The sequence below is a fragment of the Triturus cristatus genome, chromosome 3_2 (assembly GCF_964204655.1).
Source record: "Triturus cristatus chromosome 3_2, aTriCri1.1, whole genome shotgun sequence".
Classification (NCBI taxonomy): domain Eukaryota; kingdom Metazoa; phylum Chordata; class Amphibia; order Caudata; family Salamandridae; genus Triturus; species Triturus cristatus.
In genome coordinates, this window is record NC_140584.1 from 476,967,756 (window position 1) to 476,995,416 (window position 27,661).

The window sequence follows — 27,661 nt, forward strand, 5'->3', positions numbered from 1 at the left end:
GCTGGCTGATCTAGAACTACAGATAGCAGGGGCAGAAGTAGATTTTAAGTTTTGATGTTCTCCTGGTATAGAGAAAGATAACTTAATAAATAGAGTTGAAGAGTTACAGGTAAAATTCAGACTTAAGTCTGAAGAAATATTACTTCAAAAATGGGAGGCCAGTAAAATGAGGGATTTTGAGCAAGGGGAGAACTGTGGCAAGCTTTTAGCCAAGAAGAGTAGAATCGATAGATCCTGCAATTATATTAGTAGGATTAAAATCGCCACATATATCATGGAGGATAAAGTTAATATAGAACAGGCTTTTGCCCAGTATTTTCAGGACGTATATCGTGAGGACCTTCAGCCCGTAGAGGAGCATACTGATAGCTGGCTTATAGAGAAACAGTTACCCAAATTGACGGAGGATAGTCAAAAAATACTTACATCAGAAATAACAGGGAACAAGATATCAATTGTTTTAGATAGAGCCAAGAAAGGGAAAGCGGCAGGCCCTGATGCAATTCCTATTCATGTTTACTCTCTATTAAGGGAGGAGGTTATTCCGGTCTGGTTGAAGCTGTATAATGAGATCTTAGATGGTACCTCTCCTATGCCTGACTCTTGGAGCGATGCAGTTATTGCATTGATATTAAAGCCCGGAAAAGATCCAACCCAGGGCCAGTCATATCGGCCAATTTCATTATTAAATGCTGATTATAAGGTTTTTGCTGGTATTCTGAATAATCGGCTGTGTAAGATCATAGGGCCAATTATTCATGAGGACCAAAAGGGTTTTCTCCCGGGTAGACAGATGTTGGAGTTAGTATACACTTCAATAGGCATGGTCGATTAGGCATCGTCACAGGAGCTCCCTCTTTCCATCATTACTGTTGACGCTGCCAAAGCTTTCGACCGCATGAATTGGCATTTTCTGGACAGGACATTGACATTTTGGGGTTTGGAGATGGTTTCAGGGAAGTTCTTAAAAAAATATATAAATCACCTCGAGCTCAGATCCTGGTTAATGGCAGTCTTTCTCCTATTGTTAAAATAGGGCGTGGTACTAGGCAGGGCTGCCCATTGTCCCCTATCCTCTTTGATCTATACCTTGAACCTTTCGCCCAATGTCTAAGACAGAAAAAGAAGATTGCCCCTTTTGCTGTAAATGGGTTTGAGAGGAAATTAGCGCTTTATGCAGATAACTTGATTCTGCTATCCACTAACGTTAATATCACACTCCCGGAGCTTATAGCTGAAGCACAGATTTTTGGGAAACTTTCAGGATATGAAATTAATAATGATAAAAATTAGATTATGGCATGGAACATCATTGATTAGGAGGGGACTTTTGCTAGGGAACTTAGATATCTCGGAGTTATAATTACCCAAGATCCTGGAAAAATCCCCCAAAACAATCTAGATAGGGTTTCTAAAGAGGTAGATGTATTACTAAAGAGATGGCAGAGTATACCACTCACCCATTATGGACGGGTCAATTTGATTAAAATGTGTGTGCTCCCAAAATATACTTACTTGTTTAATAACATCCCTTTAGAATTCACAAAAGTAGATCTGCTTATAACCCAGGGCAAGATATCTTCTTTTGTCTGGGAAGGTAAAGGGATAAGGCTGTCATGGAAAAAACCTAAGGTGGAAACTATTGCATGGAGGCGTGGGCTTACCCGACTTTCAGCTATATTGTTGGGCCTACCAGTTAAAAAATTGTAGGAAGCTACTGCTCACTCTAGGCGACTCAGTAATTGGCAGTATGTTTGAAGCCATGTTAGCTGGGGTAGAAAAGCCTGGTTTTATGTATAAGTTTGGCTCTCCTAATTTTTTTAAGAAAGTTAGTTTGAAGGTTCTACTTATGGCGGCCAAGTTATGGTCGGACTGTCGAGACTGTTTGGGATTTTCTTATTATAGTGACTGGGCACCAGTGTGGGCTTCCCCCGGAACAAAGGAGTGCTTATTGGATGCTCTAGCCCACCCATTAAAAGAGGCTGGAGTCACGTACTGGAAGGACATCATAGTGGGTAATAAATGTCACACTTGGGATTTCTGGTACCACACTACGAGAGGTACTCTGTCGAGGTTTAAGTTCTACCAGATTTTATCTTGGTGTAAGGCTCAACGTTGGTCTCTCCTGGAAGATAACCCCATGGAAGATGATTTACAAGACCTGGCCCGAGGAAGAAGAAGTGGCTTACTGGTATAATCATCTCCAGGTTGCTGTAGACAGAAAAATGGAAAAGCCATACCGGGTCTGGGAGAACTACTTGCCGAGTGAGGAGCTGGAAGATATCTGGCAAGTATCTCTAGACATTCTTTACCCACTAATTAAATCTGCTGCACTCAGAAAAAAACATTTCTTTACAATTCACAGGATTTACTGGTCCCCTCATAAAATCTCAAGAATAAAGGGCGGTGGAGAAGCTAGTTTTCTTAGATGTGGTTCCTAAAATGCAGATGATATACACATATTCGGTTCTTGTCCCAAGATACAAGAGTTCTGGAAAAATGTGGGTAAGACTATCTCCAGGGTTCTGGGTACTATCGTGGAGGTAAGCCCATTTCTTATTCTGTTTGGTATTGTGTTTATGTCTGGGGGAGTGCATACCCCGATTGGGCTGCAACATAAATTGGTGTTTTATTTGATCCTGCTGGCTCGGAGAGAGATTTGGAAATTGTGGCATCAGGTGGCACCCCATCTATCTTAGACCAGATCAGAATAGATCAATGTGTAGGATAATTTCCAATGATCAAAACCTCTGGGTCAGTGTGTAACGGGCGGTTCCCGAAAAACAACAGCTGAGAGTGGAACCACCAAGTTATAGCACCAGAGGTGGACCAGGTTGAGAGGTTGCTATAGCTACGGAGGTCATATGAGGAAAACAAAAACAAACAAAAAAAATAGTTAAATGGAAGGGGGATTTCTTGTATGAATGCCCAATGTGAGCGACGCTGAGATTTTCAACACAAGCTTTCCCTCTCAGCAGGTTTGCTGGGACCCCCAAAACCTTTCCCCGTTTCCTTTTCAGAGCCTCAAAGGAATGTGAAGTGAAGTCAAAAACCACAAAAGTAATACTCTTGCCACATCCGGATTCACACCCACTCACCTGGATAGCCACGACTCTTCTGAGTTGCGGCAGGATACTTCGTGTTTGCTGGTGGCAGCCACCAATCTTCAGTTCAGCTCTCTTCTCCTTCCTCGTCACTCTCTGCATCTTCCTCACTCTTCTGGTTGGTACCATTCAGCTCCTCTCCTGAATCTTGTGTCCACTGGCCTCGGAGAACTTCTTTCTCTTGGGGAAGGCCGGTGAGGTTGTTTCAGTCTGCTCCTCCTTACTCTCCTGATCGGAACCACTCAGCACCTCTCCTGTATTTGGTGTCCTTTGGCCTTGTTCTTACCCAGCTTCTGGCATTCTTCTCCTCAACTCCTCCCCCTCCCTTGAGTTATTGCAGTCTTTGACTGGGTTATTTCAGGTAAGTGATGCCCTAGCTCGTCTGTCCCCTCACACACTGACCTAAGGAGGAGGCTAGCCGATAAAACATCCTCTTAACAAATGCCTCAATTATTTTTTACTCTTTCTGGGGTAAAGGGGGCTTAGGAAAAAAAGTGGGATTAACTCTGCTAGTAGATGCCTGCCTACTAGGCTCGCAGGAATAGAGTGCTTTGCAGGAAGACAGGGTCTTCAGAGGCAATTCTATGGAATTGTGCCAACTGTCTATACACAAGTGTGCAAGAGCAGTACACCCATGAGGGTGTCCATCAGGACTTCATATAATGGTAGAAAATGTTTGAATAAGTAGTATCCAGGTAAAAAAAAATCTGTGAGGACAGTGGTTTTCACCTCAACAAAAGGTAACTGCAAGACTAGAACTTCACCTGCTAGTTTAATGACTATGTGAATGAGGCAGGCTCTTCTGTAGAATGGCCAGAGAGAAAACCCATGTCAGGAGAAGTAAGTGTCCAGTCCATTGGGCTCTTGAGGATTCAGATCAAAACTGCCATCATCATGTTGTGGGGAAAATTCATTCCTACCGTCGCCATCATCACCCAACGCTGGTTTCCTTGGGTCTGATTTGAACGGTTTTGGGAGCATTGGAGGGCGGTTCCTGGAGAACTGAGGATGGGCACCTTGGAACTGTGCTAAGACAGAACTTCAGCTGAGGTTGGAACTGATTCAGTTCGCAGTCAAACAGGATAATGGGATTGGCACCCTCCTTTGACATCAGCAGTTTCAAGGCCAGTGACAGGGTTGGTGTCAGTGCGACAGGAAATGTTGTTAATCTTGGTGCTGGGCTTGGAGTCAGCTCAGAAGATGGGGCTGAACAGAAATATATATTCAGGAGGCACAACCAGCACCAACAGCTAACTGTCTTCAGTAACGCAACTGAAGGCCATCATGGATCCATGGGGCCTAAGGGCACACCAGAGGGAGCCAGCAGGGTGCCTAAAACTCAATGCATGACTTCTTAAATGCCTTAATCACCTGTGGCATTGTTAGTGACCATGGAAATCCAGGGTGCATCAGGATCAGCTGTGGATTCGGCCCGTTGGTGGGGTACCGGGAGTGAGATTGCAGGGCATTTTGGCATCCTCAACACTTCTCTGAAGCAGATTCATAAGACTGGGACAAGGCCCGCTCGGACTTCTTGAGCTTTTCTTTTGGAATTGGATTTACCTGAAGAATTGGTCTGCAAAGACCTGTTGCAGAAATGGCCCAGAGAGTGGGAACAGGGCCGCCTCCTCGACTCGAGTGGGAGTGGGCCTTGCACAACTTCTTGTGGTGTTTAGCGACATACAGGTTGGCTTTGTGTTCCCAAATTGTCTTCTGGTGCATCAGGGTCTTACCACTCAGATGGCTTGCAGTCGTGATCAGAAAACAAACACCAGAGACAGACCTTATGGCAGAGGTCTTCAAACTTTTTGATGCCGAGACCCCCTTGTCAAAACATTTTTAGGCGTGAGGAACCCCTTCCGTCAAAAAATTCTAGAACCTGGTACTCCTTATCATCAACAACTATCGACAACCATAAACGCTCCCAATTCCCACAGCAAATAATTTTTACGGTGGGGAAATATTAAACAGTGCTTAACAAACCAAAGGTCAGTGAGTGTGGGGGTGTAGTCAAAGGTGTAGCTAAAAACAAAGGGCTTAATTTATGAGGAATTGGCGTAGGTCAGCGCCGCAAATCTTCTTGCTGCGCTGCCCTAAGCCAATGTGAAAGGGCAGGACTGCACTGTATTTATGAAACACGGGGCATTCCTGCCTTTTTCCCTTGCGTTGGCGCACAAATTGCTGCCTAGCACCAACACAGGCAGGATTGTTTTTGTACAGGAAGGGCCACCTCACGTCACAAAAACAATCCTCAGAGGTGTTTTCCTCTTTCTATCTGAGCTGCAGAATGCAGCACACATAAAGAGAGAGGAAAAAACTAGGAGAAATTAAAACATTTCTCCTTGTTATGCCTCCACTGGTGAGGCATCCATTTTTGGAACTGCCCCAGGTATACGGTATTTTGTAAATACGGGGCAGCATCAAAAGCCGTGGGTGTTGTGTGGGAAACCCAAGAACATGGAACACCTCCTTGAACCAGAGTAAGGCAACGCAGTGACTTGTACTGCTATGTCTTGCTCTATATCTTTGAGGTCATGCAAAACCATGCAAGGTGACTTTGCACCGCCTCATATGTATGGTTGAGACGCTTGCACCACCGGAGCTTAAACAAAAGTGATGCCCTGACAATGCAAGCCTCTCACAAATAAGCCCCAAAATATTCTGTACGTTTTTAGATCTTTCACCATCAGGTATCTACATAAAACAATAGGCAGCGTAAATGAAAAATAAATAAAAAAAGTTGTTACTCAGTGCGAAATGCAATGTACTACATTATGAAACCACATTAGTGAATGCACTGCAGAGGCTTGCGTGTAACCAAAGAGCAACGTAACTAAATCTTGATTGGTGCAATGGAGACTTGTGATGTATATTTTTAATGCTACGAGGTCGCAGCCTGTGACAGAAAGCACTGTGAATATGTAAGTCATTATTTTAGACTTGCATTACACACAGTGTAATATAGAATGCTGCAAAACGTGCAAATAGTTTATGATAAAATGGTGCTCCCAAAATGTAGATTTTAATAATACCAGAGCATATGTAATGCATTTTTTTACATCACTGTCCCCTCAACACCTACTTAGGGGTGCTAAGGGCTATGTAAATGCAGTTAAAATTAAAAGTAAACACTTACCAGCCCAGTTGTTAACTCTTTGCACTTCAACTAAAAAAACACAAATCTTTGTGGTCACAAAGCTTGGAGTGATTTGTTCAATTAAAGCCAGAATCACTCCCAATCATCCTTTACACTAGCAGATTAACTGATCGGCACATTTGCATTTCATTCAGCAAGCAGCTGATAACGATCTAAATTAGCCATCTCAAGACGGATGTCTTTTTCTAAAAGGAAACCAAACGTTTTGGATTGCAGGGACAAGTGAAGCTGGGGAATGCGTGACCTCCTTCCCAGGACTCCACGGCCCCCTTGGGAGTCACACCCCACAGATTGAAGACCTCTATCTTATGGGATTCTGCCACACACACCTATTTGTGACTGTCCCTACTAGATTTTAAAACCCTGCAATTTTAAGAGGGGGTATGTTTCCAAGCACACTGGAGAACAAGCATTTGCAATGCAATAGGTCTCGCATTACTGATATATGAGGTATTGTATTGTATTGTATTGTATTGTATTGTATTGTATTTAGACACTTGTAAAGCGCACCAAAGGGTATCCTGGCGCTGTTGAACATATGCTCAGGTCAGCCGTGGATGGACAGAACGGCCCTGAGCAGACTGATCAAGGCGAACCGATTATGAGAAAATTCATTCTCTTGGAAAGAGCCAGGTTTTGACTCTTTTCCTAAAAGGCATCAGATCCTCTGACTGTCTGATATTGGTAGGGAGAGTATTCCAAAACTTTGCTACCGCAATGCTAAAAGCTCTCCCATCTGATGTTATCTTTCTGAATTTGGGCCCCTTAACCAGATTGGCCGAAGATGAGCGTAAACTCCGGGTGGGGACCTACCATGAAAATGTGTACAGCATGGGTTTGGGTCTAACACCATGCAGAGCTTTGAACACTAGGCAGAGTGATTTAAACGTTATCCTTTCTGACACTGGGAGCCAGTGTAGCTCTGCCAGCGCTTGTGATGCGGATGAGTATCTTGGTCTTGCTAAAGCCAGTTTGGCCGCCATCGTCTGGACCCTATGCAGTCTCTGAATTAAGTACTTTGGACACTCTAGCAGCAGTGCGTTACAGTAGTCAAGTCTACTCAAGATAATGCATCTAACTACCAGTGCTCTGGCCTGTGAGGGTAGAATTGGTAGGTACTGCCGTTGCAAATAATAATGCAAGCCAATAGCTCATACTTTCAGTAATGCGAGGCCTAGTGCATTGCAAATGCTTGCACTGCGAGCAAGGCACCAGCACTGCATGCCAAAGTGCAGTACTGCAAGCTGCTCCTAGAGGTCCATAGAGAGCAAGCCACCAGCACTGCTTGTCTAGTTGCAGTCTTGCAAGGTGCTCCTAGAGGTCCCTAGTGAGCAAGGCACCAGCATTGCGTGTCTAGGAGCAGTACCGCAAGCTGCTCCTAGAGGTCCCTAGTGAGCAAGGCAGAAGCACTGCTTGTCTAGGTGCAGTTCCGCAAGCTGCTCCTAGAGGTCCCTAGTGAGCAAGGCACCAGCACTGCATGCCAAAGTGCAGTACTGCCAGCTGCTCCTAGAGGTCCCTAGTGAGCAAGGCACCAGCACTGCTTGTCCAGTTGCAGTCTTGCAAGCTGCTCCTAGAGGTCCCTAGTGAGCAAGGCACCAGCACTGCTTGTCTAGGAGCAGTACCGCAAGCTGCTCCTAGAGGTCCCTAGTGAGCAAGGCAGAAGCACTGCTTGTCGAGGTGCAGTACCGCAAGCTGCTCCTAGAGGTCCCTAGTGAGCAAGGCACCAGCACTGCTTGTCTAGGTGCAGGGCCACAAGCCAGTGAGCATCATAAACTGTTGGCCACGTATGGTACTGCACCCTGCAGAAGATATGGTAAATCCACCCTACCCATAATGCATTGCATGCAAGACAGTACCACGAGTACATTCATATAGCTATGTCCTTATATACAATTAGTAGCTTTGAAATATGACAAAATAATTAATATATTAATTCTGGATTAGATTGTACTCTATGTGGAGCTGATGAAGGGAAATTTATAGAATGTCTAATATAAATATGAGATGTGCTAGTGAGTAAAGTAACCATTGCCAACCTAGTATAGGACCAAGTGAGTCTCCTGTCTGAAGGCCTTTAAGAAAATAGGGCCAGATGTACGACCTGTTTTTGCATTTGCAAATGGATTTGCGAACCTGTTTGCGCATGCAAAAACATCATGGGCCATGTACAAAGCCTATTTAGCGAGTCCCAATTTATTTGCGACTCGCTAAATAGGATTTGCGACTCGCTATTTGGAAGGGGCGTTCCCTTCCAAATAGCGAGTCTCAAAACCATGTACTAATGATTTGCGACCGCAATTGCAGTCGCAAAACACTCACAATTACCCCCTACTCCACATATGTGGTAATGCATTCGCAAATGGGAAGGGGTCCCCAGGGGACCCCTTCTCCTTTGCAAATGCATGCAAAAATATTTTTTAAGGGCAGGCAGTGGTCCGAGAGACCACTGCCTGCCCTTAAAAAATGAAACGAAAACGTTAATTGTAATTTTTTTAAATGCAGCCCGTTTTCCTTTAAGGGCAACAGGCTGCATTTAAAAAAAACTGCTTTATTTAAAAGCAGTCTTGAACATGGTGGTCTGCTGATCCCAGCAGGCCACCATCCCTGGGAGGGCCTGTCATTCCAAATGGGCTCGCAAATTGTGAGAGGATCATTAATATTAATGAGCCTCACAATTTGCGACCCCATTGGGAATCGCACACAGTGTTAAAGACACTGTTGTAGATTTTATTTTGCGCCTCGCAATTAGCCGCAAATTGTGAGGGGCAAAATAAAATGGTCACACATCTGGCCCATAGTGCCTTGAGGCTGTAATTAAAATCTAGGGCGTAACAACACATGTAACAGGGGGTGTCCTCATGGGAGGTTACAAGAAGAGACAAGGCGGTACTAAGGAGGGACTACTAAGCCCAATGACCAATGAAAAGCAACCATTTACAAAGGACAGGGACAAGAGCCAATTAAAAAGATGGGCGGAAAGTAGGCGGAGAATTATGCTCTTATCCTGAATACAGCATGTCTTGAAGAGAGCGCTGCCTAGGTGAGACCTAAAAATGTTTTGAGAAAAACTCATGAACTGCTAAAAAAAAAAGTAGGAACCAACTCTGTTTCTGTGGACCAAAGATAGGATAAAAACAAACCGATGTCAGCACGCTTGGCTATTGCTTATATACGGCTCTAGCAGTAACTTCTGGGATGGAGCGGGTCAGTAGAGCCAGACACCACTTACTGGTGCACAGGGTCTCTCCTGAAAATGTTCTGGATCCAGTCTGATACCTAGATTTAGTCTAATGGTGAGGATTCTGTGATTAGAAGCAGCCATCACAAAATACATTAACCCTATCCTATTCAAACCAATAATAAAGTTTAATTAGAAAATCTCTACAATATTTCATAAGTAAAGAAAACTTAATCCGACTGCTTCTATTTATACCAGTTAAAAGCAGTCCATCGGATTCTACATTTCTGTGTCTAAAAGCCATAAAAAGTTCATTTGATTAAATTCTTCAAAGGGTGAGGTTAAAAGGGCTAATGGTAAATTCTACACAACATACAAGATACTTGGTAAAATTCACATATTCATGTCATTCATTTTACCAGATAATTTTAGTGTAATTACCCCATCTGTAGACTCGATTTATATGAGGAAAAACACTTTTCATATGTTAGTTATGTTTAGTTTTAATGTCTCTGCAAAGGAAAACACAATGGAATCTTGGGGCTCGAATTAGAATTTAGTGTACTTTACGTCTGCCAACCTGCCATTATGCCACCTGCCCAACTGAGAGTTCACTCCCGACCCGGTGGTAAATTCCATGGCTTTATGCGAATTGCCGTAACATAGGTTCATAACAAGCTAATAAAAAGTTTGATGTGCCTTTGTCACTGGTGACGGGCACGTACACCAAACCTTTGAAAGTGTTACATTTTTCAAAAACAAACTTCCAAAGCAGGAGCTTGTAGTTCCAAGACGTAAACTGAATGGCCCCCATACCATGGGAGTTTTCTCCCAAAGTGTGGGAGTAATCTTTTATATTTACTGTCCATTACCACCAGGTTTACTAGATAAAAGAAAAAAAGACATCCAACTGTACACTCTAAACTGGGCGTAAAGTCAAATGGCTTATCTCCAATGGCCTGTTTTCCGTTGGGCTGCCGTAGGAATGTGTCGGTGACCATAAGAGTCGTCAATAGAAGGGGATATCTAGCATGAGCCAGCTCTTCGAGTTATACTCGATAAGCTGGTAAAGCTAGTCATATTCAGACACTCTCTTTCCATATATGTTTTAATGGAAAACTATAACTTTTTGTATGTATGTGTCCTACAATTAACCATAGCCAAACACTGCTTCATTGTGTAGATATTCCAAATTTCTGCTCTACATATATGTATCAAGAGTTATTCTAAACTTACAAAAGTGTGCAGCCAACAGAAAATTTACGATAAATCTACCTAGTGAGGTCAAAAGTGGGCAAACGCTATCCCAGAACAGCAATATTGCGGAATTAAGTGAAGAGCCAGCACAGAGATTACTTTAATATGTGACAAAACTTCCTTCCAGTAAAGCTGCATGTTTAACCAGAACCAACATATAGGTGCATTTTACCAGATTCACTACAGCCCTCCTAAAATACACTTTTGTCCCCAAACATCCCTTTTAGTTTACAGGTTGGAAAGGTAACCTGTAGTTAACATTTTGCATGTATTTTCTCTCTGTTGGGTGGAGATGGCAGCCCTCACTCAAATGCTACTCCATTCCTCTTCAAGGATTGGATTGTCAAAGCCCCTCTCCCACTGGATCAGGTACACGTGCCTGCTTGTGGGTTGTAGGTTACCGATATGTGTATATTGGGTGGTGATGACCTTCTTATTTGTCTGTTGTATAATAGGTTTTCTATCTGGGGTTTCACTGGGCCTTTGCGCCATTGACTGGTCTTGTATAAAGCCGTTGTAGCAACTGGGTTAGACGTTAGTTGTCACCCTTGGTGAAGTCACATATTTATGCACAAGATTATCTATTCATCATTTCACCCCCAGTAAATAGGTATCCAGGGCACTTGGGCCACTGGGCCTGCTTAGTAGGATCCCAGAAATAAAGTCCAAATTATAAACCAGTGGGGTTATTGGGGAAGCGAATGATGCAACAGCCTTCCTCCTCCTGATGAGGTGCCGATATTCTGAAAAGAGTTCAGAGCAGGGCAGCCTGCGGGTTTAGCTGACTAGATGACTCTCACTATGCTTTAGGCTAACATTACTAAAAAAGTAGCCTAGCTAAAACATAAAAAGTATGACGTGTTTCTTTCTGAATATACCCATTTTGTATGGTCGCCATGTCCTTCTTTTGTGTATTCCCTGGGGACACACAGCACTTCTTTCTCTCTTGCACTTGTGTCTTTACTGATTATGATTAATAAACGTATTGCTATTGATTTGTACAAGCTAAACCTATATTCTCTTTCCCTCACATTTCTTTTGTTTTTAGTGATTGAATCGCCGGACTTTTTTTTATCAATTAATAACTGAATCTTTGGTGAACCATTTTTTTCTCACAAAGAGATATTTTACAAGGCCTGCAGCACAGGCTATGCCGTGCTCTTACAAGAGAGTGGAGGCTAGACAAGCATTTAGTGGGTCAGAAACTCCCATTCCTTGGGATATAGCAGAGTTTATCTTGATGCCTGAGACTTCCACAGAGAGGTGGAGTTCATCTAGTAGAGCAGAAAGTGGCATTCCTGGGTCATTCAAAAAATGCAGGACATTGTAGGCTAAAAAAGGCCAATTTGTGTTCTTGATGGCCCAACAACATCACTTTAATATTGGGATTATAATTTATGTTCAAACAAGGTGTGCCATGGCCAAATCATGATTTTGGGACGCAAAAGTCCTCCACATGGTAATGGACTTGCACCTCTGCCCTGAGAGCCCCAACTGTACTGATGTCTGGATCCCTAATACTGATTTTTGTTGTCATAGGCAAACAAGGATCATGGATGTGCATCATGACATAGGCCTGTCTCATAGATTGCAGTCTTGTTGGACTGGAAGGGGCGCAAAGCTGTGCCCTTATAGTGGTAAAAGTCTACTGCCTTTGCCAGGAGTTAGGCTGCACAAAAGTGGAGGTGGCATACCATGTAGTGATTAGTAGGAGTGAACAGGTCCGCTTTAACCTCTATTACTGGAGTGAGGCCTGCAGGCTCACTCATTTAAAGTTCTACTGCTGTGTGCTTACCGCACCACTTGGAAAACTTCAGTTGCTGTGAAGTGTTGTGCAGCACGAGTGGTGTATCTGCGATGGGTGTATGTGTCGCTCAGAAGGGTACAATATAGGGATAATGCAGTACTGTGCGGTGTGTGCATGTTAAATACTATGTGCTGGATGTATGTGTGCCTATGATCGGTACATTAGATGAGGGGAACAGTGATAGGCAGAGCATGTAGGTTAAATGGAGGTGCTGGGTGATTTTGTGCTTGTGAACAGCCAATACATGGTAGACTATGGGTTACATGTTGGGAGGCCCAGGGCTGCATGGTGAAACATGAGAAGGTAAAGGAATCCCCCCATCCACATGTAAGTATTGCAGCGTTCCTGTAAGCTGGGTGGACAACACTGGAGCAGGGAGAGCAAGTATTTCTCTGTACACTACAAAGGGTGCTCTTTGATTCAGAGAGGTCACAAGGAAGGGGCCTGGGCACATCTCAAGAAGGCGTCGGGTTGATTAGGGAACCAGAAAGAGTAGTGCTAGGGCCCTGGGCTAACCGTTTGAAACGTGTATCACTGTTACTGACATCCAGGTGTGAACTGTAGTCACTCCCATGGACTGTGTTGTTGGACTATCAGATTTGGAGTCACTCCTGCTGTGACAGAATGCTTTCAAAAGGATGAGAGAGTAGAAAAGTGGGCACTTCAAAAGAAGCAGACACCAACATAAAATACAAAGACTCAGAGGCTAAATCACATTTGGTGTCAGGAAATGGAATATAGGACAGGTAGCTTGAGAACCCAAAACTGGTCTCTTGTAAAGCAGACAGTTGGGCTGTGTAAGGAGAGGCTCTGCAAGACTTCTGCCTGTGACCAGGACTGGGGGCCAAGACGTGCTAGCCTCTCTCCTGGGAAAGGGGTCCTCACCCAGAGAATCCAAGACTACCTGCCCTGGAGTACCAAGCTGTGTGCCATGTGAGGAAAGGGGAGCGTTGGAGGGAGTGAGGTCCAGTAGGGAATCCTGTGGAATGTATTCCCTGAGCGAGGTGTGAGGAATGGGCTACTGCACTGAATGGGTTGTTGCCCGTGTGCAGAACAAAGTCGGCGACTTCTGTAGGAAAGGGGAGGGCTACTGTAAAGTGAGCTGTAACCAACGATGTGCCAATCGGGCAGGAGCCCATGTGCACTGACGCGTCGGCGACCCCGTATGACAGGAGTGACTGCCGGAAATTAAGCTGTAACCAACACTGTGCCGATTCGGAGGAGGCCAGTGTAAAGTGAAGGATCGGCAGCCTCATATGGCAGGAGGGGTCACTGTGGCGGATTGTGGTGCAAGGCTTGGACTGAAGCCCTTGCTCAGTGAAGAGCTGGGGACCCCATATGCGTGAAGGGGCTGCAATGCAGGCATCTGCTGTGACAGCTGGTTTGCTGCCCATGAACAGTGGAGATCCGGTGACCCAGTATGCAGAGGGGGTCACCAGGACAAGCAAAAAGTGTGAACAGAACCAGAACATTGCCGGAGTAGGGAGGCCATCATGGGGAACCCTATACATCTATACTGAGATGACGGATCAGCAACAAGAACTTTGCATCACCTTTCCCACCGCTGTGGGATGGACCAAAAACTTACCCTGCAAGGAACCTTCATTCTCTGTGGGGGCGCAACCACATGCGAGGACACCTGGGATCGTTGAGGGAAGTCCACCTAAGCCGATTGTAGTGAACTCACCTGAAGCAGCCACTGCTGCTCCAGCACCCGGAGAGTGGGCTTTCTCAGGAACTCCAGACGCTCTGACCCTACAGGCGCTGTTAAGACAAAATTCAGATGAAGTTGGTCCCAGGGGGAACTTGCTTGCTAGATAGCACTTCAGCGCTGAAACATTTTTTAACTTTAAAATAGTGTCAGAGTGGACTGTTGGGACGTGGACTACTAGTGGGGTCTACCCTGGATGTTGTCTATAGTCAATGGGAAATAACCACTATCGCTAGGCCTATAAGGGAGTTGGATACAGCAAACTCCCTAAGACACACTAAGGGGTCCATTAGGATGGCGGGCGAACACCCTAGCGGTGCTGGGACCGGCTGCCAGTGGTGCGGTGGTCCCGCACTGCCAATTAGGATGCGACGCCCACCATGGTGGTCGCATCCCGCTTATACAACATTGTGGCGGGCGGTGCTGTGAGCAGCACCCGCCACAATGTTGTAAATGCATGTTGTGCATTGGCATGCACAACATGACAGACCCCGCGCAGTGCCTGCCACCTCATGTATGCCAATGTAGGGGTACCATGGGTACCCCCCAAGTGAAGCTCCCCACCCCCGGTGGCCCACAACGGGCCTCCAAAGCGATCCCCGCATGCCTTTCCATGGGAGAGTCTCCGCCATGGAAAGGCATGAAACCACCATCATCATAATATGGATGGCGGTGCCTGCAAGACAACGCCACCATATTGTGGGCCTTTTATGCCCGGTAGGCAATCTTGATGATTGCCCACTGGCGGAAAAGCGGCCGACGGTCTTTCCGCGGTAGCATGGAGGGGGGTAACAGGCCGTACGGCGGGGTGTTTTGGCGGGCAGGCGGATCGCCACCCGCGGTCGGGCGGTGGCGATCCGCCCGCCATGTTAATGACCCCCCAAATCTCCAACTTCTGGGGGGCTGTGCATTTATTTGTGAATGTCGTATTTACCTTTGTGTTGTTAGCGATAAAGATACAATAATTATTTTATCATTAAAGTGAGTATTTGACTGGACAATAATGTATTGTTCTTACTGCTTAGACAATCCTAGCACTGAAAGTCAAGTCCTGAAGGGGTACTTGGCCCAGTTGCTCAGAATGCACAGTGTAGTGAACTCACCTGAAGCAGCCAGCACTGCTTCGGCACCTGGAGAGTTGGTGTGCTCAGGAACTCAAGATACTCCGACCTTGCAAGCGCAGGTAAGTGAAAATTCAGATCAAGTCGGTCCCTGTATGTCAGGAGGGGCTTCCAAGCATGCATCTGCTGTGCTAATTGGGTTGGTGCCCATGAACAGTGGGTATACGGTGACCCAGTATGCCAGAGGGGTCACCAGGACTAGTGAGAAGTTTGAACAGAACCAGAACATTGTTGGAGTAGTGGGGTCGTCATGGGAAACCCTGTACATCCACACCTGCAGACGCCGATAAGACCAAATTCAGATCAAGTCGGTCCCAGGGGGAACTTGCTTGCTAGGTAGTGCTACCCTGGATGTTGCCTATAGTGAATGGGAAATAAGCACTATCACTAGAGCGATAAGGAAATGGGATACAGGGCACTCCGGAAGATCGTCAACAGCTCCTTCGGAACCGCCACCTTCCCGGAGAGCTGGAAACACACCGAGATCAATGCCCTACTCAAGAAACCCAAGGCGAACCCAATGGACCTCAAGAACTTCCGGCCCATCTCCCAGCTCCCGTTCCCGGCGTAAGTCATCGAGAAGATTGTCAACAGGCAACTGACCCACTTCCTCAAGGAGAACAACACCCTGGACTCATCCCAATCCGGATTCCGCAGCAACCACAGCACTAAAACGGTCTTCATCGCATCCACCGATGACATGGATGACCGCTGGACAACGGCAAAACCGCGGCCCTCATCCTCCTGGACCTCTCGGCCACCTTCGACAACGTCTGCCACCCAACCGTATGCACACACCTCCAGGATGCAGGGATCCACGATAAAGCCCTGGACTGGATCACCTCCTTCCTCACCGACAGAACCCAGAGAGTCCACCTCCCTCCATTCCGATCCGAAGCCACCAAGATCACCTGCGGCGTACCCCAAGGATCATCCCTCAGCCCGACCCTTTTCAACGTCTACATGGCACCGCTCACCAACATCGTCCGATCATACGACCTGAACGTTGTCTCATACGCCGACAACACCCACCTGATCCTCTCCTTCACCAAGGACCCCGCCACCACCAAAACCAACCTCCATGAAGAAATGAAGGCTTTCGCCAAATGGATGAAAAACAGTCGCCTGAAACTGAACTCTGACAAGATGGAGGTCCTCATCCTTGGCTCCACCCCCTCCATCTGGGATAACTCCGGGTGGCCGGCCATGCTGGGAGCTGCACCGACTCCCACCGACCACGCACGCAACCTGGGGTTCATCCTGGACTCATGACTATCAATGACCCAGCAAGTCAACACCGTCTCCTCCTTGCGCTTCAATACCCTCTGCATGCTTCGCAAGATCTACAGATGGATCCCCACCAGAACCAGAAGGAGGGTCACCCAGGCCCTCGTCAGCAGCAGGCTGGACTACGGCAACGTGTTCTATGCAGGAACCACGGCCAAACTACAGAAAAGACTTCAATGAATACGCACGCCTCATCCTCGACATCCCCCGCCACAGCCACATCACTGCCCACCTGAGAGACCTGCACTGGCCCCCGTCAACAAGAGAATAACCTTCAAGCTCCTCACCCCATGCTCACAAAGCACACCACAATGCCGGACCAACATACCTCAACAAACGACTCACCTTCTACACCCCGAATCGCCAGCTTCGCTACACTGACCTCGCCGCCGTTCCACGCATCCACCAAATGACCACCGGCGGCAGATCTTTCTCCCACCTCGCTGCCGAGACATGGGACACCCTCCCCATCCACCTGCGACAGACCCAGGACCTGCTGACCTTCAGGAGACTCCTCAAGACCTGGCTGTTCGAGCAGTAGCAGCACCACACCCCCAGCACCTTGAGACCCTCACGGGTGAGTAGTGCGCTCTACAAATGTTTGATTGATTGATATGAAACACTAAAGACCCAATAATTTAACTGCCTGCATTTTGAATTGTAAGCCTTTGTCCACCATTGTGTATCCACTTCTCCCAGAGGGAGCCATGGCCTGCTCAGACCACGCTAGCCCTGAGAGACAAGGGGTACTTGGCCCAGTTGCTCAGAATCCATAGTGCAGGTTGCTGGCTTTCTAATGGTATAGGGTGGGAAGTTAATTAAGTAATTAACAAATTATTTATTGTCAACAATTATTTGTTTAATTATTAATTATGTAAATTGGTTAATGCGGATTTATTTCAGTTATATTTTAGAGGCGGGCTGCTGGGTTTGTAGGCGTAGAGGCTAAGAAGTTAATTAAGTAATAGTTTATTTATAACTATTTATTAATTTTTCAATAATTATTTAATGTATTATTAATTAAGCAAATTAATACTAATTAATTTTAGTTATATTCTAGGTACTAGATACTGGATTAGTAGCGGTATAGGGTAGGTAGTTATATACATTTAAATGTAATTTAATTTAATGTTTTTGACATTATTATTATTTAATTACTAACTAGGCAAAATAATTGAGTTATTAATAATTGAGTAATTGTTCTACTGTTGATTTATTTTTGTATGGATTTTATTATTTATATGTGTATTACACATATTTTTAAATGTTGTGTTTTACTTTTCCTGCATGAGTTGTTTGGGAAGAAAATAAATATATATTTAGTTATGATCATTTGTATTTATATGTAATGTATAAATTGATAATTATTTATGAACGTGTTTTAATATATTTTTTTATTTTACCATTTGTAATTTGGTCTTTAGTAAGTGTTTGTGAAAGTCTGTTTGTGCTATGATATTTGTTAACTGAATCTGTTTTTTATGTATTAATTGAAAATAAATCCACTGCTAATGATTTTATCTTCTTTTTGGTAGTTAGGGAAGTTGGATTTATTATATGTAAATTTATTATTTATTTTCTTTCTTTTTTCTTTATATATTTAATTATTTTTTAAATACAGATATCTATATGAATATATTTGTTATGTAAAGGATTGATGTTTTTATTGTTAAATATTTTTCTACATTAATAGTGTTATTCATATACTTAATGCAATTGAAGTGAAGTGTTTTCCCTATTGTTGCTTAGACTGGAGTAGGAATTGTAAATCTAACACCTCCAAATTCAAACAGGTTCCCTACTATTTTGCTGACTGGAGTAGGAATAGTAAATTTGACTTCTCCAAAGCCCAACATTTTCCCTTGTGTTACGCTGCTTGGAGTAGGAATAGTAAATCTACCCCTCTGAAGTTTAACACTTTCTCTACAATTGCTTAGTCTGGAGTAGTTATATTAAATGTAACCCCTTCGAAGTCCAACGTGCTCCATACTGTTGCACAGACTAGAGTAAGAATAGTAAATCTAACCGCTCCAAAGTTCAACACGTTCCCTACTGTTGTATAAATGGAGTGGGAATAGTATATCTAATACTTCCAGACTCCAATACTTTTCCTAATATTGTTTTATATATATTACAATACTATTTGTTTATTTTTTATATTTTGTATTATTGTTTTTATTTTTTTAATGTTTATATTTTTTTCATCAATGTGTTTTTAGGGATTTTAAATATTTAATATTTTTTATTAGCTGAATTAATTAACCTATTTTGCAGGTTAATTGTTTATATTTGTGTATTTCTTTAATATATACATATATATTTACAGGAAATGTACATCAGTATTAACCTGGTTTTATATTTCTATATAATGCATTTTATATTAATATTTTATGAATTTTAGAAATGTGCATTTAAGCAAACAATTTTTATTACCAATGAACAAACAATTATGCTTGCATTCAAGCATGTATTTCTTCTATTTCCATCATTTGTCTCATATGCACTGTTACTTTAAATAAGGCGGGCATACTCCCAAATGCTGCCATGTGATCAAGGCAGGCGACTGCCGAAACGCGTAATGGCGAGACTGTTTGTGCGTTAATAAAACAAAAAAAATACACAATACTTGGGTCCACTCTCGTTTTTCTGGAATGAATGATGTCAACGAGTAACTGCCATATATATTTACATTTATATATTTAAAAAAATATTTTTTATAGTTGTTACCACATATATATGTATGTGTGTGTGCATTGTATTGTAGTATTGTATTTCGTTCTTATATAGCGCAACTGTCACCCTACGGGTATCCTGGCGCTAGGACTGAGATGGAAGAAAGAGACTTTTAGCCAACCAGGTGTCCACAGCTTACAGAAACGAGATAGAGGAGAAAGGAGAAAAAAAGCCAGCAGAGAGTGCAGGATTAGGAAATCATAGGCCCCTCCCTGGGAAAGAGCCAGGTTTTCAGACTCCGTCTAAAGTCCATCAGGGAATTGGCCTGTCTGATATACAGAGGGAGGTCATTCCAGCAGCGCGAGGCCACTGTGCTAAATGCCCTGCCTCCCATTCTGGCCTTCTTAACTCTGCCTGTGATTAGCAGAGAGGCATTCGAAGAGCGCAGAGTTCTTTGAGGCTTATACCAAGACAGTCTCTCCTGCAGAGAGATTGGACCAAGGCCATGTGCCGCTCTAAAAACAATGCATAAGGATTTAAACATGACTCTTTCCTTTATGGGAAGCCAGTGGAGCTCTTGTAACGCTAATGTGGTTGAAGAGCAGCGTTTCCTGTTCAGTGCTAATTTGGCTGCCATAGACTGGATTCTCTGCAAGCTCTGATAGATGTAAAGAGGAGCACCCAAATATAGGGAATTGCAGTAGTCCAGCCTACTCAGGATAATGCTGCGTACCACCAAAGGTCTGTCCCCCACAGGCAGGAAAGGCAGAATCTGTCGTAGAGCTTTCAGAAGGGCAAAGCACACCCACACTTGTTTTTTTGGCTTGGGAAGCCATTTGAAGATTATTATCAAACATGACCCCCAGATTCCGCACCGTTGTCACAGGGACAATGGGCTCCGCCTCTGGGGTCAGTTTGAGGTCCTAAAGGCATGTCCCGTACTCCCGTCGAGGGGCAGTAGATCACCTCTGTCTTTCCTCCGTTAAATTGTAGGGAGTTCTCCCTGAGCCAGTCCGAGGTCTGACGCATACATTTCTGAAAGCTGTCCATAGTCAGTGCAACCTTACCCTCCAGTGAGAACACCAGTTGGGTGTCATCAGCGACGTTGACCAGGTCAATCCCATGCGACTTGATAATAGGGATTAATGGCTGCAAGTAAATATTGAAGAGGATGGGGCTAATGGCCGATCCCTGAGGGACCCCATGCTCCACCAAGGTCCTGCCAGAGGTGAAAGGGGACAGGGTAACCACCTGTTGTCTCCCTGTAAGATAGGATTGCATCCATCTCAGGGCACGGCCCTTAACTCCCAAACGCTCCAATCTACTCAGCAGTGTGTGTGTTTAACAATGCTGCCCTTCTGCGCCTGCTTCCCTTTCAACAGCCGTCAACGATTCCCCGCCAGGCAGGCGGAAAAGATACTCAAATCCAACAGAGACTCAGAGAAGGTTGGAGTCGGAGTACATTATCTCACTTGAGACTAAACACCCAGGAAGTCTTATTACGGACAAAGAACTGTGGATTTAATTGGAACAATAGACTGTACTAGTACATTTTTGCTGCAGCATAATTGCAATGTACAAAGGTTGGACTAGCTCTCTGCTATCAGAACTGTTTTCACTTTTCTTTTCTTTCATTTATATATGCATGCAAGAGTCTGTCATAGTTTTCTTTTCCGAACTCTTGAATTAATTAACTTAATCAACAGTAGTCGTGGAGGGAGATATGTGACTAACATAGTTTTGCACATTACACTTGAAGAATGTAGATATTCACTGACATGATATGGTGACGTTGGAGAATAAGTAATTCACAATGACAGAATAGCCACATGGACTAGAGTGATATAACATCTAAATAAGAAAAATTAAATCTTTGATTAGTCAAAGTGGAATTTGCAAAATTGACTATCCCCCGAATTCACTTTCGATACTTTGTATTGTCTTATGTGAATAATTATCATGTTTTTAATATATCAGCTGTAGTTGAGAACCACCCTCTAAAATGGCGGCTGTTCAGCTTCTTTAAAGTTCTTTGTTTATGTGTTTTACTGTACCGAAACACGGGTGAATATGTTAAAGTTTGGGGAAATGAGGAAGATGTTGTTCGGGAAGAGGGTTGAGTTTAAACCATGCGTCACCAGTGTCAAACGCTATGTAGATTAAATGAACAACATTTTGAGCCAAGAGGTGCTGATGCTTTTTTTTAGACGCGTTCCAAGTCTCTGCTGAACATATATATATATGTGATCAAGGCCCTTCCGGGCTGAAACGCATCATGGCTGTAGAGGTCTTTTGGGATTAAAGAGTTTATGTTGCTGCATTACTTTGTGGTCTGTGCTTCGTTGTCCTGAGAAGTTTGCATAAGCCGACGAAGTTCATGCTAATATATATATATATATATTCACTGAAAAAAACACAAGTTTCAGGGACGTTATAGTTAGTTGGACATTTCACTCATACAAGACCTGTCATCAGTGATGTAATTTGAGATGTCATCAGTGATGTCACTGACCATGTCATGAATGATGTAATATGTGACATCATCAGCAGTGCATTGCGGGGCGCGAGGTATAGTTAGCTGAATTAACTATAACAGCCGAATTTATCTGGTTTTGGACGAGTGAAAAGTCCAACTAACTATAACGTCCATGAAACCTGTGTTTTTTTCAGTAAATTTCAAAGGTTTTTTAAATGCTAATTTCTAACTATGGCTACAGAGGTAGGACATGTGAAGAAAGAGGAACAAATGCACAGAAAGAAGCAACAGAAATGCAGAAGGACGCAACAGAAGTCCAGAAAGACGAAGAAAAGTGCAGGAAGAAGCAAGACATGTGCAGAAGAAAAACAACAGAGAAGCAGAAAGAGGCCTTGTTGCAAAGTCATCCTGTGCCCCCCAACTTTTTGCTGACGGGTACTGGTGGTAACTGACGCTGAATAACCAGGCCTAGAGCCAGTGCTATTCTAAAACACACTTAGAATACAGTGAAAACACCTACATACACTAGGGAACACTATGCTTTGGGGAACCCCTGTTATTGGTATGACCTCCTCTGTAAGGCCCTAGTACATAATAGGGCAGGGGGATTAAAACTACCTCTAAGTCAGAGGTGCAAAAAGATGCCTGTTTAAGTAGTAGTCATGTTTGCAGAGTGGTGGAGAAAGGGAGCAGGGCCTCCGACCAGCGCTCAGGAATTCCGCTGCGTAGAGCTTACAGAAGGTAACAGTAGGGCTGTTTGGCCCACAAAGTCCCTCAGGAGTAAATTGGACTTCATCCCCCATCCCGTAGTCTGCCGGAGGCATGTTTGCAGAGTGGTGGAGGAAGGGGGGGCATGTGCTCCGTAGACGTTTTAGTAATCCTACAGTGTGGAACTTACTACAGGTAACAAGCGGGATAGTTGGCCCCCCAACGACAACTTTGGGGGCCAACTACTCCACCTATTACCTCCAGTAAGTCCCAAACTGCAGGATTGCTAAGTTCTCATAACAGGCCACGCCCCCTTTGCCAACCACTCTGCAAACATGCTCCCTGGCGTGCACTTGGATGGGGATTGAAGTCCCCTTCACTTCTGGGGGTCCTTTAGGGACCAACTAGCCTACCTCTTACCTCCAGTAAGCCGCACACGGTGGGATTGTTGAGGAGTGGACACAGGAAGCTGGTGGGCTGGAGACATGCCCCTGTGCAGGTGCCACCTGCTGGGGGCGCTGTTTATCTTATCTCTCTGCCTGAAGGGGTCAACCCAGCAGCCCCCGACGCAGACTTCAGTCCCAATGCCTTCTAGGGAGCAGAGGTCGAACCATGAAGGCGTATAACCAATTGCACAGTCATGTTCGTGAGGAAATTCAGGACGTACCTGTTCAACCTAGCAAGCAAAAGTGAGCCTTACCCGGGTCTGCCCTCACTGAGAACAGTGTCCCCAGCAGATGTAACTTCTCCTGAAGAGGTCCTTGCTTCAAAGGCAGAGACTGGAAGGGGCAACGTGACTTGTGAAACGGTGGCGTGTCTGGGGACGGAGTAAGTACCACGCCTATGAGGAGAGAGTTGAGTCTCTCAGGAGCAGTGCCAAGCGCCGTCCAGAAGACACAGCTGGACCCCCGCCCCCCCAGGCCGCGCCATGTCCCTCAGCGGCACCCCTCAGGGGAGGCACAGATTTCAGAGCAGCAGAGCAGCCTGGCACCGCTGCTCCTGAGTACAACAGCACCATGAACTGCACAGCGGCAGCCAGGCAGGGCGCCGGTGGCACAGCCCTGGGCAAGGACTCCATCGGGCTGGTCACCATGGCGTTGTTCTTTGCCCTCCAGGCTCTCATCTGTATGGTTCTAAGTCGGAGAGTGCTCGTTGTATATACGAACAAAATGTCTGTGTATCCCCAAAAGTCTGTAAAATGGAAAAAACGAGCACCTTGGGTTTCTTTGGAAAGGATCACACTTTCCTTTTTAGCTTGTTTTTTAAATACGAGACTCATTTATTAAACAAATACTTATATCGTTTTAGTGACGTGCTAATTTACAGAAATTGAATAAACATTTATATTTATGACACAGATACGTATATGTTCGTCTTCATTTTAATTTGCGGTAAGTCACCTGCATTAGAGTCAGAAATGCACTTAATTTCAAATACATAATGCGATTAGTAGCGGCACTTATGTTTGTTATACATTGTATTCAGGAGCCGGGGTCTGGCTTTCTTTTTCTATGTTAAACCATAATTTCAAATACAACTTCTCTTACCTGATTTTCAGGAAGCACTGGCTTTTCCATTGCTGTTCTCATGACTAGAGGGCGCTACTGGTGATAGTGATACTCACAAGCAGGGGCTGGGCAGCACAAGCCATCTGGGAGACCACGCTACAGCAAAAGTGTACATGCACCAGAGAGTCCAATGGCTGCCTGGTGAGCATCATCTGTTCCTCGGGTGTGAAATGAGGACAGGGTTGAGCCCACCTGTCCGCTCTCGATGCATTTAGTAGATGATCTGTTTTCTCTGCGCCTCTGGAACTGTGCGCTCCTGTGTGTAGTCACTGTCTTTACAGTCCTTTGAAGCACTCCAGAAAGGCACAGCTCTTGCAGCACCCCATAACTTTGAATGTCTAGCAGAGCCCAAACCTGCTGTAACAACATTAATGAAAGCACTTCCACACAATTCAGTTTGCAGCACCGGGAGCAGTGCACATTTAGAAGTTATCCTGAGTTGTGTACCCCCTGAAGCCTTGCAGCACTCCGGAGCTCTGCAGTTGCCTTCCGTCCCATGAAACTCTTGCAGTGCTTCAAAGGTGTGTGCCTCTTGCAGCCGTCCAGATCTGCGTCCCTCAGGCACTGCTCTGGTGCTGTACATCTCTTGGAGCCATGCATGAGGCTTACTCTGGGTCTGTAGACATTTTGAAGTTGTGCAACTAGGATGTATCAATCTCTTTCAGCACCGACAGAGCATGCAAATTAAGGAGCATTTCTATGCATGCTTATTGCACTTAAAAACTAGACAAAGAGCTCTAAACCTTTTGTGCACACAGTGCAGGAAATGGGGGGGCACTACATCTGCCCCCTGCATTTACCCCCAGGCCAAGCAGGACCACCCTTTTCATGGCAGGCTCACCGCCATGGAAAGGATGGTGGTTTGGAAACTCTTAATATGCTTGCCGGTGCCGCAATGGCACCACCAGCATATTACTATGACTGACCAATGTGCAGCCGCTGCGGGATCCGCTGCGGGATCCTTGATCCCCAGTGGTCGCAGCAGCCCTGTGGCAGTCGAACTGCCGCATTTATAATACTGTGGGTGGGCCTGCAGTGTTGCGGTGGTCAGACCGCCAGCAGAGGTTCGGCGGTCCTCTTGACCGCAAACTCGTAATAAGGCGCTAAGGGCCAGATGCATCAAAGGGTTTTGCCCATTCTGTGTCTATGGGGAAATGTGTTGATACATATGGCCCTAAACGTGTTTGTAAAATAAACAGTGTTTTAGAAGTGCAACCTTTTATTAAAGTGACATTTTGTGCATTTTTATAAATACATTTAGGAGGCTTTGGAGCAATGTACTGTACACATCGAGGGCCCATTTATATGGCTTATGTAGGCAATTCAGACTCAACAGATGCGTTGTTAAGCTGCTACCTACAATCTGAGGCCATCTAAGCCATAGGTCCGTAGAAACATATTATTTTGCACCGACCTCAATCACCTAGATGATCACACAGTAAAGCTGTTACAACTTACTGATTTTCCTCTTCAAATTTCCATTTGCAGTAGGAGTGCACGTCTTTTCCTCTGGCCCGCCTCGTCCCTTTGTTGAAAGCTGGAGGACAATAACACTGTGTTACTGTGGCATTAAATGGGAATTTGTTCAACTGAAAAAATCAATAATAATTTTGATGTAGGCAGGTGAAATTGCATGGAAAGGAGCCAGTTAATGCTTCAATAAATGAGTTTGAGAAGGCAATATTATATTTCAACACATATTACACTTTTTCTTTAATGCAGGAATGCTTTTTCTTTCACAATGTGATCATTTATTTTTAGTAAATTCTGATCTTTTAATAATATTGCTGGTAAAGTCATTGTGTATGGAGATGTGCCTTTATTGCACAAAACAGTTAACTGTGAAATATTGAACATATTTAATTTTCCCCTGTGAAGCATGGATTGTAATATCATAATGACAGTCCCCAAACCGTTCTGCAAAGTTTTCCCATTGCCAAGGCTTCTATGATTATGAAGCTTGGAGAACTCATTTATGCTACAAGTTTATTTAAGCTATGCGGGAAAAAATGCACATTATGCAGCACAGTCCATGGCAGTAATATTTTTCATCCATCTGAGCATGAAACAACATTTTTTGTGAAATCACAAACTATGTGGTAAATTTGAAAAAAAAACTAATTATGCAGTCCCCACCATTGTCCATTGGTTAGTCAAAAATGTATTCATGAAAGGTAAACAAAACCTAAGCATTCTAATTCAAATCGGTACCCACTGTTAGCAGCACTTTGAAGAAAGCAGATTTTTCAACTTAACTACTCCAAAAGAAACATATAATATACAAATTATAGGTAACATGAGTAGTGTGACTCTATATTGCCACCTCAGGGTTCTGGGAACATTTAAAAACACTCAGGCTTCGGCCTTGTGATTTCTGATGTCACCAGAACCCCTTGATGGCAATACTGTAGCATACTACACAATTATACGTTATGTGTTCCCTCTCTCTCCCTCTCTTGCGTTCATAAAACAATGGGCAATGGTGAGTCATTGGATTTAGATAACTGGTCTGTAGCATTTAAAGCATCATTATGGATTTACTGCATTTGACACATTCCCATCGTTTATATAACTTATTCAGGAAAAGAATAAGTGAATATTTATTTGAACAACTGGCATCATCACTGTTATAGGGTTGTAAGACATTACAACACATACATTTACCAAGTATGCCTTTACCACACATTTTTTACAATGCATATCTTTACCATGCTTATGACTTTACCACACATGCTTTACCGCACAGGTAAGTATAAATAAGGTAACTAAAAAAAAACGGGTGAGGGGTTGTGTGGCACTCTTGCACGTGGCCTTCATTCTTGATAGTGAGGAGCAGAGTGATCACGTGACGTTTTGTGAGTAACGTGATCGGAAATTAGAAAGGGCTGTGAGAGGTCTTCTGTAGCTTGTGGCCTTGGTTGCCCTGGTAACTAGCAGGGCGTCCTCTGGCTCGCGTAGGAATGAAGCAAAGGAGAGATCCTATGCACATGGGCAGCACGTATTTGTGTGCATGGGCGGCACGTGAGGATAGAAATCAAATATCATGAGATTTGGGAGGATGTTTTAGATTGGGCAATTTTAGACGAAAATAGCATGTGTGTGAGCTTAGTGACAGTGGAACGGTCGGCAACAACGGGGAATTTGAGAATTTGGTGAAGGAGCATTTTGTAGAAGATGTAGGAGCATTTTGAGGAGGTTGGTTAATATTAAGTTTAAAAGAATATTTATAAGGAGTTTTTTTGTTTCAGTTTGGAGGAGGATTTCAGAAAGTCAGAGGAGCAGAGCAGTCAGTTCACTGTGACAGGAGAGATGGTAAATGAGGAGTTTGTAAAAAGATTAATACAACATGAAATGAAGAAACAACTTAAGGAAGTTGTAGATGGGGTTTTGAAAAGTAGAAAAAGAGATAAAGTTTGTGGAGAAGAATATTTTATTTTTATAAGATGGAGAATGAATATGTGCAGAAGTGGGTAGAAAGAGAACTAAGACAAGACATGTGGAGGATGTGTTGATTACTAATAAGAAAAAGAGGGCGTAAACACTGGAATATATTTAGGTGTCCTTGGTGGCACACATAAGAAAGTTGTCCTTGGCGGCACACATGGAAAGGTGTC

At 44.2% G+C, this 27,661-nt stretch overlaps 1 protein-coding gene across 1 annotated transcript in view; it reads right to left on the reverse strand.

Annotated features, from left to right (window-relative positions):
* The window catches only part of RIC3 (RIC3 acetylcholine receptor chaperone), a 220,833-nt gene that overhangs the window by 53,200 nt on the left and 139,972 nt on the right, over positions 1-27,661 (reverse strand). The window contains exon 3 of the mRNA XM_085648120.1: positions 25,506-25,584. Within this exon, the coding sequence (XP_085504246.1) occupies positions 25,506-25,584 (79 nt within the window). The remainder of the gene's footprint in view (positions 1-25,505; positions 25,585-27,661) is intronic.